The 17795-nt window shown below is 44.0% G+C and overlaps 1 protein-coding gene across 3 annotated transcripts in view; it reads left to right on the forward strand.

Moving 5' to 3' along the window:
• Nucleotides 1–4391: 4391 nt before the first annotated feature.
• ccdc92ba (coiled-coil domain containing 92Ba) overlaps nucleotides 4392–17795 on the forward strand; it is a 78645-nt gene continuing 65241 nt past the window's right edge. Inside the window, exons 1-2 of one of the 3 annotated variants that reach the window (XM_059973430.1) lie at nucleotides 4392–4610; nucleotides 16127–16288. In XM_059973430.1, coding sequence (XP_059829413.1) covers nucleotides 16283–16288 — 6 coding nt within the window. In that variant the 5' untranslated portion in view covers nucleotides 4392–4610; nucleotides 16127–16282. The remainder of the gene's footprint in view (nucleotides 4611–16126; nucleotides 16289–17795) is intronic. The other 2 variants (XM_059973432.1, XM_059973431.1) reach the window with 2 other exon arrangements.

Here is a 17795-nt window from a genome sequence, read left to right on the forward strand (position 1 = left end):
GATTGTCAAAAGGCCTTGGAAGAGTAGGTGTGGAAAGGGTCTCCTATGAGCAGGGGAGCCTAGGACCAGAGGGCACAGCCTCAGAATAGAGGGTGTCCATGTAGATGGAGAGGAGGAAGAATTTCTTTAGCCACACTGTGGTGAATCTGTGTAATTCATTGCCACAGGCAGCTGTGGTAGCATGGCCTTTGGGTGTATTTAAGATGGAGGTTAATAGGTGTTTGATTAATCAGGGCATGAAAGGTTATGAGAAGAAGGCAGGGAATAGGGTTTGAGAGAGAAATGGATCAGCCATGATGAAATGGTGGAGCAGATTTGATGATCCGAATGGCCCAATTCTTCTCCTGTGTCTTGTGTCTTATTTCTTTTCTTCAAAATAATTCCAGGAGGGAGGGGAGACATTTCTCCCTTAAGACAACAATCTGAAAGAACTGCACTGGAGCGTCCTCGAACCTGCAGAGCTTGACACGGAGGTGAAGCTCCCACCCAGCAAGAGAAGGCTGGCACTCCATTTCTCATAAGCAACCACAGGCATGAAGCCGTTGCATACTGGGATTATATGAGGCACATTAAAGTATCTCTTCAACAGCAAATTAGAAATCTGTATCAGCAAAGACTCTAGCAAATTTCTACAGATGTACCATGGAGAGTATTCCGACTGACTGCATCACCGTCTGCTATGGCACAGGAACGAGAGAGGCTGCAGAAGGTTGTAGAATAAGCCAGACCCTTCATGGGCACAAGCCTCCCCACCAGGGCATCTTCAAAAGGCAGTGTCTCAAAACAACAACATCTACCCTTAAGGGCCCCAGCACCCAGGACATGCCCTCTTCTCATTGCTACCATCAGAGAGGAGGTACAGGAGCCTAAAGGCACACACTCAATGATCCAACAGCTTCTTCAGCCTGCTATCTGATTTCTGAATGGACACTGAATTCATAAACACTATCTCCCTACTTTTTAATTTCTTTTAATGCTTTCTCCCTACTTTTTAATTTCTTTTTTTTGCACTATTTATTTAACTAAACAGTATATACTGTGTATATACATATACACATACACACTCAATGTAAATTCACTGTTTTCTTTTTTTCTATATTATCATGTATTGCATTGTACTGCTACTGCAAAGCTAACAAATTTCATGACGTATGCCAGTGATATTAATCCTGATTCTGATTCGGACTCTTCTTATTACTACCATCGGGGAGGAGGTACAGGAGCCTGAAGCCCCACACTCAATGCTTTAGGAACAGCTTTTCCCCCTCCGCCATCAGATAATATCAGATATTTGTGTGGTTCAGAAGTACCTTGCTGTTCCTCTTTTGCACTATTGAGTTTTTTGTACGGTAATTGTTACGTCTTGCACTACACTGCAGCCACAAATCAACAAAGTTCATGGCATGTCCAGTGATAATAAACCCGATCCTGTTTCTGAACCACAAAGTATATATATAGTATATATTAATACATACACACACGCACATACTATATATATGTATGTATATATTTCTATACATAATTTTAAAAATATATACTTCCATTAGCAAGGATTAGCTGATTGGATGCACTTTTGCAAGATTTTAAAACTTTGAGTCTGAATTGGCAGAAATCAGCAGAGGCCTGTTTCACCAGCCATGGTCAGGGTGTGGGTGTAAGTATCACCATTCGAGCCCAGTGTTCCTTGCTTGTCACTACTTGGCTTTCAGGAGGTGGAGCCAAGACAATTTATTCAACCACGGTGGTCTTTCTGGTGAAGGGGCTCCCACAGTCCGATTGGGGAAAGAGTCACAGGGTTTTGACTCAGAGATGGCAGATGATCCTTCCATCTCCCTCAGCTACTCTCCATCTTAAACACATTCCCATACAACTATGGCTGAGTGAGACTAGAACTAGAGGTCACGGGTTAGAAGTGAAAAGTGAAATGTTTAAGGTGAACTTGAGAGGGAACTTCTTCACTCAGAGGGCGGTGAAAGTGTGGAACCAGCTGCCAGCGGATGTGGTGGTTGCAGGCTTGATTTCAACATTTGTGAGAAATTTGGATAGGTGCATGGATGGGAGGGGTATGGAGGGTTATGGTCTGGGACTAAGTAGAGATGAGCTGAAGGGCCTGTTTCTGTTCTGTAGTATGCCATGACTCTATAACTGCAGGAGGTGCACTCTCTGTCCTTTCTCCTCTTCTCTTCCCACCATACACTGACCCACATTCTCCTCCCAGAGTGGCAATGCTGCATTTGCATTTTTTCCAATCCAGTGTCCTGTATTTGGCACTGTCGGATCTTGACACTTTTGTGATCCAAAAGCTCTTCGGAAGTCAAGAATGAGGTATAAAACTCATTGCTTATTATCATTTTATTAAATGCTACAAGAGCAAAGAAGAGGAAGCTGCAAACGAACAAGAGGAGCCAAGAGAAAGGAAAATACAAAGGGGAAAGCAGTTTTGGACATCTCATATGTCTTGTTGGATTAAGGTCTATATTGTTATTCTTTTTCTTGTTTAAATTTCTTTACACTTGCTGATACGTTTACATAATCACTTGTTCATCTGTAAAAGTTCAGTAGACTTTCAGCAGTTTGTAATTGTTGAACTGTAATACTTGTGCAATCCAAGGTCTCTTCAGAAGTCAGGACTGAGGCAGAAAACCTATTACTTATGGTAGTTTTATTAAGTGTGGAAAATAAACAAGAGGAGCTGAGAGAAAAGGGGAAAAAAAGCAGCCGTGGTCTTCTCCTACTCAGACTGGAGAAAACAAAATCCCATTGACAATGAACCAATAAAATAGCCAGATTCAAGTAGCTTGACAACTACTACTGAAAAGTAACACCTTTCAAGAAAAATGCCAAAGCAACTATGCTGAAATTCCTGGGAAATTCACTGAACAATTACATGTATATGAGACCATAAGACACAGGAGCAGAATTAGGCCATTTGGCCCATCGAGCTGCTCCGCCATTCCATCATGGCTGATTTATTATCCCTCTCAACCACATTTTCCTGCCTTCTCCCTGTAACCTTTGACACCCTTACTAATCAAGAACCTATCAGCCTCTACTTTAAATATACCCAGTGACTTCATCTCCACAGCCTATATAGCTGATATATAAAAGTGCAAGCAAGCATAGTAACGTTAAATTAGAGTTAAAATAGCAATTCTACACCCCAGTCCACTGTGGCCTCTCTACACTGTAGTAGCCAAAGAAGATTGTGCAGACCCCTTTGTAAGGTTGGCCTTGAGTTTCCTGTTATCCACCCCTTTAATTCCCCATCCCACTCACTTTCTGACACACTGATCTGCTCCATTGTTCCAACAAAGCCAAAGCCTCCTCACCATTCAGGCAAATGCTTCAGCCCCGATTCCAGATAACCAGCCTTTCCTGTTCGTGTCAGAACAATCATCCACCTGGTCCCCCTCCACAGATGCTGCCTGATCTGATGAGTATTTCTATTGTACTTCTATGTTCTGATGTGAATGCCTGAAAGAAAATCAATCTCGGGGGAGCATGGGTGAACTCCACAGATGGTCCCCAGCCGGCTGAAAAACGAGGAGGGTTGAGTATGTTACTTTTAATACATTTGAGGGTGAGTAAAGTAAAAAGCCAGTGCTACAGAAACGCCAACAGAGCTCCAAAGACCTCATCCCTGGGAGAGGAAGGATCTTTGAAGATGGAGTACATGCGGACTGGCCCAGGGCGGAGGTCTCCAGTGAGCCGCTCCCTGCAGCCTATGTCTCAGTAAGGCTGATGGGCTTAGTATAAGTAATTAGCATATGGTGACATATAAGTACTTTGGTAATAAGTTTGCTTTGACCTTGACTATTTACAACATTTAATTTGGGACTTTGAGCGGCTGCGTTTTGTTCTACGCCTCGCAGTACCGACACCATCTCACCATTCATTTGTCAACCGGACCCCCCCCCCCGAAAGCATTGCGTCACCTGGGCAACCGCGGTCTCCGCCCAATCAGAGACATTCCCTTTGTTCTCTACCCCCACCTTTTGGGTGCTGAAGGTCACTGACTGGAGCGGTGATCTGCTCCTTGCCGCACGGGAGTTTTGTGACCTGCTGAGTGCCGTATCCCGCGGCACTCACTGCAGATTTTCGGTGTTTTGGATTTACCAGTCAGGATGGCACTGAACTTGCAGGGAATCTCTGTAAAGTGCCTCTCACGATCGTTATTTATGCAAACTCTCCACGCAAGAAATGTTATTGCAGAAATGTGATTTTATTTGCTGTTTATTCTTACGTGCTTGCCTTTTATTTTTGCCGCTGTTTGCATAAACCGATTAGTTGAAGTAATGCAGTACAAATGGGTGACATCAGTACCTAACGCTTCCTCCCTCCCACCCACTCCACGCCACCCTGGAGCCTGCCCCGATCTTCCGGTCACGTTGCACCGTGTTTACGGCGGTGGATCAGCTGTTCGGGCGCTCTGTCCTTCACATTCCCTAACGTGGAATCGCGCAGTTCGGCCGGGAGTATTTCCTTGTCTGCCCGCTCCCGTTCACCCCCGGGTCGGCGAAGCTGGGGATGGGCGCTGCGCCGTCAACACATTATTGTGTGCCTTTGTTCTGACCGGGATCTCTCCCTCTCTCTATTTCTCTCGCTCGCGGGTGAGTCTTTATCCAGATCATTGCAAACTCTCCTTAGCACCACGATGCTCTCTGGTTGCAACTATTAAAATGCAGAACTCTGGGATTAAATTGCAAGCATTAAATTTGTTTTTTTTAAATTGTTTTAAGGTTATTATTAGAAATGCATCTTAATTATTTGAGTCTGGTGTTGGGCCGTGCCGTTTGATGCCGGTTTGTTTACACCGGCTGTTTTCACCTCATCCGGGTGGAGAGGCTGAGCGAGGCGACTTGAGGCATCCGAGCCGGTTATCGCTGCTGCCCCCTCGGTCCCTGGCTGGGACTCGACCCGCCGCCTGGTTCTCTTGCTCTTGTGACTCTGCGTCCCGCTTCCCTCCGGCGGGCAACTGTAACGCACCGACTGCCCGCGGTGTTGTCATCCCGGTGCGAACCCAGTTACCGGAGAGCGTGCGTTTGCCTTGCGCCTTGCGCGACTCGCAAGTTCCGAGACGCGTTTACTGCCCTATGAAGTGTCATGCGGGGATCGCGGCAGCCAATCACTGCACGGCAAAGTCCCAGAAATACCACTATAATCTTCTGTAAAATTTTGTTAAGATGGTATCGATCGTGGAATGTGCAATAGTTAAACTTGCTCTGGTTCTTGGAGTATCAAAGTGTTTACAGTGCCGAGGTTGTGCACGGTTTTACTGTGTATGGCATAGTCGCAGGCTCTTCGGCCCACATTGTCTGTACTAAACAAAGGCCACTCTGGGATTTACTTCCACCACTATCTGGTCCACTCTCTGTGTAAAATAAAAACTTCCCTGCATATCTCCTTTGAACTTGCTCTATCACCTCAAATGCATGTCCTGTGGTATTTAACATTTCTCTCATGAGAGAAAGATTCTGACTATCTACTCTGTCAATTGGATAGCGAAGTGGAGACATGTCTCTACCAAAGGAGGTGTAAGGCACTCCTTCCCTCCTCCAATGTGTAATACCTGTTTATCCACTAACCCCCCCCCCCATCAGGGTCAATGAAGCTATGGGGGAAAAAGGGTGGATGGTCCTATGAGCAGCTGGTGCATATCACAAGTCCTGGTTACAATCTGAAGGGTATTGATAATGGCTGGGGTCACCTGTCTTGTAAAGTGACTGCCCAGATAGAGGCAATGGCAAACCACTTCTGTAGAAAATGTTGGAAAGACCATGATCGCCTGCATCATAAGAGATGGCACATCATGAATGAACTGTCAATGGCTCTCATAATTTTATAAGCTCCTATCAGGTCTCCTCTCAGCATCCAATGTTCCAGAGACAACCACCCAAGTTTAACTAACCTTTTCTTATAATTCATATCCTCTAATTCAGATATATCCTGGTAAATCTCTCATGCGCTCTATCCAAAGCCTTGACATCCTAAAAATAATGAGTGACCATGCGGCTGGACTTGTCTGCTCCTGCTTACCTCTGAAACTCAACCACATTAGTGGGACTGGGGTCACATCCAGGTCAGACTGAGCAAGGTCAACTGTTTTACTTCCTGTAGGTCACTGGTGAACCAGAGAGATGTTCACAGTAAAGGCCAGTTAATGGTCATGATCATTGGTTATGTTATTAATGTCATATATATTGACGTTATCCTTTCCTTGTGAATAATGAGGGGTGATCTTATTGAAACATTCAAGACCCTGGGAGGTCATGACAGAGGTCAAGATGAAGATGAGTGGGAGAACCTCAAACAGAGGGACCTAGTTTCAAGATTAAAGGGAAACTATTTAAAGCTGAGGCTTATAGGAGCTACTTGCAGAGGGTGGTGAATGTCTGAAATGTTCTACCCCAAGGGAGTTCTGGTGGTGAGATCATTTAAAGAGAAGATGGATAATTCTTTTGTATTGAGGGAAATGGGGAACTGGTGCACAAGAAGAGGTGAGAGAAATCAGCCAGGAACAGATTGAGGGGTCAGTTTGCCTACTGTTGCTCCTCCTCTACAGCGGAGCTGAGGAGGAATTTCTTCAGAAGGTGGTGAGTAGAAACATAGAAAACCTACAGCTCAATACAGGCCCTTTGGCCCACAATGCTGTGCAGACATGTACTTAACTTTAGATCTGGAACTCATTGCTAAGGAGAGTTGTGGAGGCCAAGTGTGCTCAAGGCTGATATTGATAGGTTCCTAACTGGTAAGGGGGTGAGGGGTTACCAGGAGAAAGCAAGTGAATGGAATTGAAAAATGAATCAGCCATGATTGAGTAGTGGTACAGTCTCAATGGGCCAAATGGCCTAATTCTCCTGTATCTTATGGCCTTATTTTCTTCTGTAGTTGCTACAATGGCGAAGGATAGAAGCATGATAAAAATAAGGTAAATTGATTGTTGAGGGGAAAAGAAACAGATTTTAAGGAACAGGGAAGAGAATTGCAAAATATAAAATAAGAAGCTGAATTGGTGAGCTGCGATTTAAAGTAATGCTCTAAAGAACCCAGGAATGATCTGTCCGACCAAAAGGAAGGAACAAGTTAAATTCTCGTGAGACTCCAAGGGTGAAAAAGGACATAAGGAAGCAACAGAGGGCAAGGAAGGAGGCATTGATTAAATACAAAGCTTCAGGGGAGTCATTGAATAAAAGGATTTGAAGAGAAGTTTAAAAAAGGAGGGCAAAGCAAATAATAATAATAAACTGATTAAGTTTGTTATTAATCAGACTGGGGTTTAATCAACACCTGGGGTGTTGCTGATGCTCATTTTGGTTGGGAAAAGAACCATTCACTGCCTAAGATCGATATTTGTCATCTTCTCAAGCCCCTAACAATAGCTGCTCTCATCTTTTGAACCAAACCTTCATTACTATCATCTTCAATAGATACTACCTTTGTATATTTAAAGAAGAGATTGATGTGTTCTTGAATAGTAAGGCGATCAAAGGAAAGAAATTCAGCCATGAGCGAATGATGGAGCAGACTTGATTGGCCAAATGTCCTGAATCTGCTCCCATGTCTTATAGTCTTAATAAACTTATCAAAGAGCTTAAACTAAGATAGGTATATATTGCAGAGACTTGTCGATAAATGTTGGGATGAAGACACAGCTAAGAATGAATAGATAAGTAAACACAGGGAGATAGGAAGAATACTTAATTAATATTTTGCTTCAATATTTACCAGGGAGATAGACCAGGTGTGTTTATGTCATTGGATGCTGACTTGAGTAATGATACAAGTTCATTTAAAATAGGTAAAGGAAATCTATAAGAAAACTAATCGAACTTGGATGATAAAATCAGTACCCTAAATAAATTGCAACTTTATGCTTTAAAGCACAAAGTGAATAATTTGCGATGTCGTAGATCTGGTGGGCAGCTAACAGAATGTGTGTGTTTTAGGAAGTTGTGAGGGTGGGGTGAATGAGAGTTGGTATTTCTGTCCTATAAATTGTTGTCTAAGTAAAGTGGCCACTTTATTAGGTACCTCCTGTGCACTTGCTTGTTAACACAAATATCGAATTAGCCAATCATGTGGCAGCAACTCATTGCATAAAAGCATGCTGACATGGTCAAGAGGTTCAGTGGTTGTTCAGACCAAACATCAGAATGGGGGAGAAATGTGATCTGAGTGACTTTGACCGTGGAATGATTGTTGGTGACAGATGGATTGGTCTCAGAAACTGCTGACCCCCCTGGGATTTTCACACACAAAAGTCATTAGAGTTTACAGGGAATGGTGTGGGAACCAAAAAAAAACATCCAGTGAGCAGCAGTTCTGTGGGTGAAAATGCCTTTTTAATTCTCATTAAAAAGGTCAGAGGTCAGAGGAGAATGGCCAGACTGGTTCAAGCTGACAGGAAGGTGACAGTAACTGAAATAACCACACGCTACAACAATGGTGAGCAGAAGAGCATCTCAGAACGCATTTCTAAAGGGAAAACCTTGCTTGGCCTTCCTCACTGAATTTTATGAAGAGAGATTAAAAGTAAAATAGCTTTATTTGTACGTTGAAACATACATTGAATGACCAACAGAGTCCGAGGGTGTGCAGGGGGCTGCCCACATGTGCCGCCATTCTTCCATTCCGAGAAAGCATGCTCTCGACTTACTGACCCTAACTGTACATCTTTCAAACATGTGAGGAAACAGGGGCACTTGGAGGAAACCCATGTGTTCATGGGCTGAACATATAAACCTCTTACAAACAATGGCAGGAATTGAACCCAGATCTTCCAATTACTGGTGCTGTAGAGTCTGCTGGTTGCTACACTACCGTACAATGCTGTGACAACAGATAGCCAATGGTGTAACTGCAGTTTATCTAGATTTTTTAAAAGGATTTTGATAAAGTAACTGAATAAGATTGGAGGATGTGGACTTGGGGGATAAGTTACTAGCTTCAAGATAGAAAAGAGAGGGAGTGAAGATCAGTTACTCACTGCAGGTGAGCAGTGGGTTTCCACAGAAATGTGTCGGCACTCCACCGTTTACTGTGTACGATAATGATATAGGCTGTGGCATCAAAAATCATAAATTTTGAAGTATGAGGAAGATGCAATATCTTGCAGGGAGAACTTACATTGGGAAGGACTGCAGTGGTACTCAGGAAGAGTTTGATGAACATGCCAAATGGGAAAATCACTGGCAAATGAAGTGCAGCAGAAAAGAACTCGAGGGAACATGAGGAGGAAGTCTGGGCCTAGCAAAGAAACAAAGGGATCTTGGAGTACGAGTATAGACACACGAAAATCTGTAGATGCTGGAAATCCAAAGCAACACACGAAAAAATGCTGGAGGAACTCAGTAGGTCAGGCAGCATCTCTGGAAATGAATAAACAGATAATGTTTCGGGCCAAGACCCTTCTTCTGGGCTGTACAAGTACAGTGGTTATTAGGAGCTGTGACACAGATTAGTGAAGCCTTGAGGGTAAAAATAGAAAAGTAAAGAAGTTATGTTCATAGACCAGGAAATCGATGTTAAAGGGGAAGGGAGGTGAGACAGAGGGAGTTCGAAGTAGCATGGGGGAAACTGAGGGATGTGGTTAAGGGAAGGGGAACAGGAGATAGACCTTGAGCTGAAGAAGGGAGAGGATCAGGTTGGGGGTGCATTAGGAATGGATGTGGTCATGATTGTGTGAGCATGCCTGTACGTGTGACCGGCAATGGGTGGTCCCCAGTCCAAACGAACAGAAGCAAGTCATCCTTTATGTTTAGAGATGTGCAAGAATCCCTGGTTAGACCAGTCCAGATTAGATTTCCATTCCCCCCACCCCCCCATTACAAAAAGAAGGTAGAGACAAGGGAGACTACAAAGCAAAGATTTCCATGATTGATCCTCAAAATGTGTGGGCAATACTCACTGAGAAAAGACAAATGTATCATCTGGGTTTACTTGAGATGCAGAGACAAAGGTTTCTACAATGATATAAGATTTTAACCAAGTTAATGTCTCTGGTTTCGGGATAGAGCATAAATATGGGTCCTCCATATAGTGAAATGCAGGTGGGAATGTGGAAGAAATCCCTGTAATAAAATAAAGCTCATCCCACAGGGCGTGTTTGAAATGAACATTTAAGGGAGGCTGGATAAGCAAAGGAAGGAGAAGGGGGTACTAATACACTTCTATGAGGAAAGAGGGGAGGAGGCTCTGGTGGAGCTGGGACTGGCTGGGTCCAGTGATTTATCTGAATGTTGTAAATCCTATTGCAACACTGTGCGCAGAGTAGTCCAAAATGTTAGAAGGCTAACTTGTCCATTGCACAGAATAGCTAACAGCGCAGCCCCAGCTGCCTTGGGGTGGCCTGGTAGCATAATGCTATTAAAACGCAAGTGACCCAGGTTCAAATCCCGCTGCTGTCCGTGTGGAGTTTGCACGTTCTCCTCGTGACCGTATGGGTTTCCTCCATTTGCTTCCACACTCCAAAGACGTGTGGGTTAGTAATTGGCCACGTGGGTGTAATTGGTCAGTGCGGGCCTGAAACCGTGTTGTATCTTTAAATAAATAAATAGTTTAGATCACAGATTATAATTAGAGAAGTGTTATTAACCCCATGTATAATCTGGCAGGGATTTGTGGAAGGAGAACTCCTTTGGATGTGGTGTGGAGATAGAAATGGGTAGAATTATTTTTGCAGACCATCTGTGAGTCTTGCTTGGTGAATGACATGGAATCTTGGGGAGGGGTGGGGTGTATCTGACAGGAGACAGATGTTGTTATTTAATGTCCTGCCCATTTTCACTCGCACTTTCACACTGCTGGAATTGACGCCCTAGGTGATCCATTTGTGGCTGTCATGTTCTAAGACTTTGAAATGGCTCCTTGTGATGGAGTGTGACATTTTGAATTGTCGGGCTCTTGGCTTCAACATTTTTAAACTTTGCGACAGATTACAGACACGAGAAAATCTGCAGATGCTGGAAATCCAAAGCGTACACACATAAAACACTGGAGAAAATCAGTAGGTCAGGCAGCATCTATGGAAAAGAGTAATTAGTCGGTGTTTCAGGCCGAGATTCCTCTTCAGGACTGAGAGGGAAGGAGGGAGATGCCTGAATTAAAAGGTGGGGGGGGGGGCGTGGGAGGAAAGAGACTAGCTGGAAGTTAATTGATGAAGCTATAGATTTTTTTTAAGGACTTCACAGGGACCGGTATCCCTGCAGCACTCCCATGCTTTGATCATTGTCCGTTGAGTCCTTCCTCTCTTAGGCGAGAATCAAAAATTTAAAAGTGGCTGGTGTGAAGTGAGCAAAGGGGTAGGGAGGATATTAAGAGAACTAATGTTTCACATTGGCTTCTGTATCCTCTTCAGTCACAGAATTGTACACCATAGAAACAGACTCTTCGGCCCACCTTCTCCATACTGGCCTTTTGCCCAGCTGCACTAAGGCTATTTGTCCACACTGGTTCTATCACTTCTCTGCTTGTCTAAGTGCATCCTCAATGAAAAATAATTGTATCTGACTCCACACCTTATCTGGCCGCAGGTTCCAGATAGTTCGGGCAGCACAGTGGCATAGTGGTTAGCATAGCCCAGTTACAGCGCCAGCGACCTGGGTTCAATTCCCACAACTGCTTGAAAGGAGTTTGTACATTCTCCCCGTGACCATGTGGGCTCCCTTCAGCTGCTCCAGTTTCCTCTCGCAGTCCAAGAAGAGACGGGTTAGTAGGTTAATCGGTCACACGGGTGTAATTGGGTGGTATGGGCTAGAAGGGTCTGTAACTCTAAATGAAACACTGTCACACTGTAATTCTAAATAAAACATAAAATATCAAGAACTCTCATTGTGTTTTAAAATAAACTATTATGTCAGATCCTCTTTAAAACCCCATCCTCTTTCCTTAAACCTGTGCCCTCTTGAGCTTTTGATACCCCTAGGATAGGAAAAAGAAATTCTTGACTATCTATGCCTCTCATAATTCTATGCCCTTTTGTCAGGTCAGTTCTCAGCCTCCTTTCGAACAGGGAAAACAAGCCTGTCCTGTCGAATCTCTCCCTGTGAACAAAGTCTTCCAATCCTGGCCAAGTCTTTCACCAGCTCAGTCACATCCTGGTGGTTGTCAGACTGACCTTTAATCTCAGACTAGGTGACACATATACAGAATCAACTCAGAGCAAGGCTAATGTCAGTCAAAGTCAAGTTATTTAAAAAGAGGAAGCAAGTCTGCCCTTAGGATCCACTTCAGTATACAGTTTAACTATTAATATGTCAAGTAAGGGGGGTAATATTAACACGTTAGCATTCATTTCAAGAGGACTAGAATATAAAAGCAAGGATGTAATGTTGATGCTTTATAAAGCACTTGTGAGGCCTCACTTGGAGTATTGTGAGTAGTTTTGGGCCCCTTATCTTAGAAAGGATGTGCTGACATTGTAAAGGGTTCAAAGGAGGCTCCAGGATTGAATGGCTTGTCATATGAAGGGTGTTTGATGGAACTGGTCCTGTATTCACTAGAAGTCAGAAGAATGAGGAATTCTTCCGAATTCTAATTGAAAACTATTGAATGGTGAAAGGCCTTGATAGAGTGGATGGGGAGAGGAGGATGTGTCCTGTGGCGGGAGAGTCTAGGACCAGAGGGCACAGCCTCAAAATAGAGGGTGTCCTTTTGGAACAGAGATGAGGAATTTCTCTAGCCAGAGAGTGGTGAATCTGAAATTCATTGATACTGGCAGCTGTGGAGGTCAGGTCATTGGGTATATTTAAGGCAGGGTTGATAGAGTCTTGATTAGTCAGGGCATGAAGCGGTTTGGGGAGAAGGCAGGAGAGGGAAAATGGATCAGCCATGATGAAAAGCTGGTGCAGAATCAATGGGCCAAATGACCTAATTCTGCTCCTATATCTTATGGACTTAGGGTTTGATCAAAGCTATCTACCAGCTTAACTACAGGGCATGCCCTATCAGGAAAATTTGAGCAAGCCAGAGCTTCTCTCTTTGGTCTGTAGGAGATAAGATTATTAGATTAGATTGTTTGTCACATGAAACATCAAACATGAAATTAAATGTTTGCGTTAACGAGTAACTGAGTCTGAAGGGGCTGAAAGTGTCCTCATGCTTCTGACGCCAACACTGCACGCCCAGAACTTACTAACCCTAACCCATACATCTTTGGAATGTGGGAGGGAACCCGAGCAGCCAGAGGAAACCCATGTGGTCAAGGAGGCAAAGTGCAAACTCCTTACAGACAGCAGTGGGAATTAAACCCTGGTCGCTGGCGCTGTAATAGTATTATGCAAACCACTACCCTACCGTGCCACTCATGGAGGATGAGAGGTTAATACATGGCTAATACAAGAGGGCATAATTTTTAGGTGATTGGAAAGTATAGGAGGGATGTTAGAGTTAGTTTTTATTTACCCGGAGAGGGTTAAGTGTTTGGAACACACTGCCAGGAGGAGTGGTAGAGGCTGATACATTAGGGACATTTAAGAGCAACACACGAACAAAATGCTGGAGGGACTCAGCAGGCCAGGGAGCATCTATGGAAAGGAGTAAACAGTTGACATTTCAGGCTGATCCTTCATCAGGACTGGAAAGAAAGGGCTGTATCTGTGCTGTACTTTTCTATAACTCTATAACGCTAGGAAAAGGAGCGTGTAGACACGCTCCTTATGTAGATAAGGTGACTCTGACTGGAAGTGATAAAGTAGTGGTGGTGGGGTGGGTTACTGGATGAAAGTGTTGATCTGTCTTACTTCTCGGGGAAAGCAACTGTTTTTGAATCTGGTGTTCCTGGCATGGATACTACATAGCCTCCTCCCAGATGGGAGAGGGACGGACAGGGTGAGTGGGTTCCTTCATAATATTGGTGGCCCTTTTCCGACTCCTTTCTGTATGTTTGTCCATAATGGCAGATTGGCTGGTGTCAAAGGTGCACTTCTGCACTTATCCTAGAAAGAGTGGGCAGCACCAGGGAAGTGTAAAGGGAACACGCGATTGAATGTGGATCAAATTAAATGTCTGAGCATATATTCATCGCAAAGAGCAAGATAGATAAAAGGTTAGACTGTTAAACTGGGGCAGGTAAGAACTCAAATGAGGAAACTCAAATAGTCAAAATTGTTTTTAAAGTATTCTGATCAATATCTTAAAGGGATTTATTGATCTCCTGTGCTTAAAGAATACAAGGAGTGATTGATAAGTTTGTGGCCTAAGGTAGAAGGAGTCAGTTTTAGAAAACCTAGCACATTTATTTTTCAACATAGTCCCCTCCTATATTTACACACTTACTCCAGTGGTCGTGGAGCATAGGGATCTTGGGCCTCCAGAAAGTGTCCACAGCAGGGGTGATTGATAAATTTGGGGCCTAAGGTAGAAGGAGATGATTATATAGCTCTCATTACATGCACATGCAGGTCAACTCTGAGTGATTATGCAGAAAGTTTGAAGTTAATAACTCATCAGTTAATAATGCATCGGGGTGATTGATAAGTTTGTGGCCTAGGGTAGAAGGAAATGTTATTAATTTCAAACTTTCTGCATAATCACTCAAAGTGTTGAGTGCATGTGCATGTAACAAGAGCTGTGTAACTCATCTCCTTCTACCTTAGACCACAAGCTTATCAATCACCCCTGCTGTGGACACTTTCTGGAGGTCCAAGATCCATATGCTCCACGACCGCTGGACTAAGACTAAGGAGGGGACTATGTTGAAAAACAAACGTGCTAGGTTTTCCAAAATTGACTCCTTCTACCTTAGGCCACAAACTTATCAATCATCCCTCGTACAAACCAAGTTCGCTACCCTTGGTGTTTATTGTACACTAATCCTCAAAATGCAAACCCTTTCCTGATATAAAATATCGATGAAATATTTGCAAAATCCAACACACATACAGCTTCCTTGCTGTGTGGTTCATTTTCTTTCTTCGGCATCTCAGCTAAAGGACACTTGGATGTCAGTGTTGCTAGATGTCCCTCACTACAATGTTAAAACCTTTAAGTATTGCATGATATTTATCTTATGGTAATCTTTTAAAAACTAAAGCAATTTCCTTTCACTCAAAGTCTTCACGAAGACCCTGTCTGAATGATTCTTCACTGTTGCTATCACATCTGCTTCCTCCACCTCCCCTGACAGCATGCTCCAGGCATCTACCACTCTCCGTATTTCATTTAAAGAACTTGCCTCATAAATCTTTAAACTTCTCATCCTTCACCTTAACCCTAAGCTTCCTAATATAAGACATCTCCAAGCTGGGGAGAAAACCTTCTATGCCTCTTCTAATTTTATATACTACTACCAGGTTTCTCCTCCACCTCTCTGATCAGTTCCTATCCCTCACCCATAGTTTCTTCCTCCTCGCCAATGCTCTTAAGACATTGTGTACCATGGTGGTGTAGCGGTAAGAGCACTGCTACTACAGCCCTGGGCGTTTCGAAGTTCCGAGTTCAATTCCGGCGCCGTTTTGTAAGGAGTCTCTGCATGTCCTCCCCGTGGAACGCATGGGTTTTCCTCAGGTCCTCTGGTTTTCTCCCATTGTACAAAGACTTACCCGGTAGGTTAATTGGTCATTGTAAATTGTCCCGTGATTTGGGTTAGGGTTAATTGGAGTTGCTGGGGCAGCATGGCTTGAAGGGCCAAATGGTTCTGCTCTGTGCTGTATCATTAAATAAAAATTAAATAGAATTATAAGGTGGCGAGAGGGAAAGCAGGAGAAGCTATCAGGTGATAGGTGAAGCCGGATGGGTGGGGGAGAGGGGATGAAGTAAGAAGCTGGGAGGTGATAAGTGGAAAGGGCTAAGGGCTGGAGAAGAAGGAATCTGATAGGAGAGGAAAGAGAATCGTGGGAGAAAGGGAAGGAGGAGGGGCACCAGGGAGAGGCGATAGGCAGCTGATGAGGCCAAAGTGAGGAAATGAAGAAGGGAAGGGGAAGAGAAAAAAATACTCCAAGTTGGAAAAAAACCGATGTTCATACCATCAGGTTGGATGGAGGCTACCTAGACAGAATATGAGGTGTTGCTCCTTCAACTGGAGACTGGCCTCATAATGGAGAAGAGGAGGCCATGGTCCAACATGTTGGAACAGGATTGGGGATAGGAATTGAAATGGTTGACCACCAGGAAATTTTGCTTTTTGCAGATGGAGCTGAGATGCTTGACAAAGCGGTCCCCCAGTCTACGTCGGGTCTATCCAATGGAGAGAAGGTCACATTGGAAACACCAGATACAGTAGACAACCCCAACTGGATCGCAGGTGAAGTGTTGCCTCACCTGGAAAGACTGTTTGGGGCCCTGAATGGAGGTGAGGGAGGTGAATGGGGAGGTGTAGCACCTTGGCCACTTGCAGGGATAAGTGCCAGGAGAGAGATTAGCATAAGGAGAATATTGTAAACTCGCTACAGATAGAACCCGAGGCCAGGACTGAAACCGACTGTCTGGCACTATGAAGCAGTGACTCTGTCAGCGACACCACTATTCAACTAAGTTCCCTAACTGGAAATGTGTTCTATGTCCTCATCCTTGTCTTGACTGCTCCTCTGCTCGACTATTCTGGAGGCTTTCTGACTGCTTTTCTTATTGGCCTGTTGCTGTGTCCTGCCTTAACCCACACTGAACTGCACTCAGCCCCTGCCCATAGCCAAGCGACACTTTCAAATTCTCGTCCTTGTTTTCTAATACCCTGACCCCCTCTTCCCCTGTCTCAGGAACTTCCCCCACCCTACAAGTGTTCAGGATCTCTGCTGTGTTCTATTTGAAGATCAAGTTCAAGTTTATTGTCATTCAACCATATATGTGTATACAGCTAAACAAAACATTGTTCTTCTGAGACTAATGTTCAAAACAGTACATAAAGTCACACACATCACATATAGTTATGATAAAGCGCAGTATAGCCACAAAATATTATTAGCACAAGTCCCTGAGTGGCATGGCCTGAAGATCGAAGGTGCATGAGATGTTGTCCTTGAGCCATGCCTCTGTAAATGTAAGCACACAGCAGTTCCTCATCTTGCAGACAAAGTTAATCCCGTTTAAAGAGAGCCAGCCTGCAGGGGTTAGCCTTTTAACCAAGCATGGGTAGCAGTGTGCACTCTCACACCACTTCTGGCGCTGCCTCTCCTCGTCAGCATCTCCAAATTTAACTGTTGCTCCATTGACATTGAAATGTCAGCTGACCCATTTTGGCTCTGGGATCCTCTCTGCTGAAACTTTCTGCTTGACACCTCCGCTTTGTCCACACAATCCAACTCAGCGATATCAACATCTCCTCGGGTAATACCTTGGCAAAGCTTCTCCAGATGCTGGTTAGGGGCGTGTTATAAATGATTTTGCTTTGTACAGATATTTAATGTGGAAAGTATGCTTGATCTGGAGGTAGCATAGTGGCTAAGTAACTGGATTACAGTAGTGGGCAGAGATGTGCCCGATTGATCTGAGAACTGAATTCAAATCATAGCAGCTGGGGAATTAAATTCAAGAAATCAGATAAAAGTAAATTTGCAATAAGAAGCTGATCTCAGTGATGGTGAAGATGAAACTGCTAGATTGTTGTTTAAATGCCTATGTAATTCACAGATGCCCTTCAGGGATGGAAATTTGCCCAGTCTAGTCTACATGTAACTTCATGCCCATCAATATGGGAGGACTCTTGGCATTCCCATCTGAAATGGCTCAGCAAGCTCTCAGGTCAAAGTCCAGCCTTGTATGGAAAGATCCACGCCCAAGGATGGAAAAGACTATGGAAAGTAGTAGATATGGCCCAGTCCACCACAAGAAAAGCCCACCCCACCAATGAATACATCTACAAG

This window comes from Hypanus sabinus, chromosome 6 (assembly GCF_030144855.1).
Source record: "Hypanus sabinus isolate sHypSab1 chromosome 6, sHypSab1.hap1, whole genome shotgun sequence".
Lineage (NCBI taxonomy): Eukaryota > Metazoa > Chordata > Chondrichthyes > Myliobatiformes > Dasyatidae > Hypanus > Hypanus sabinus.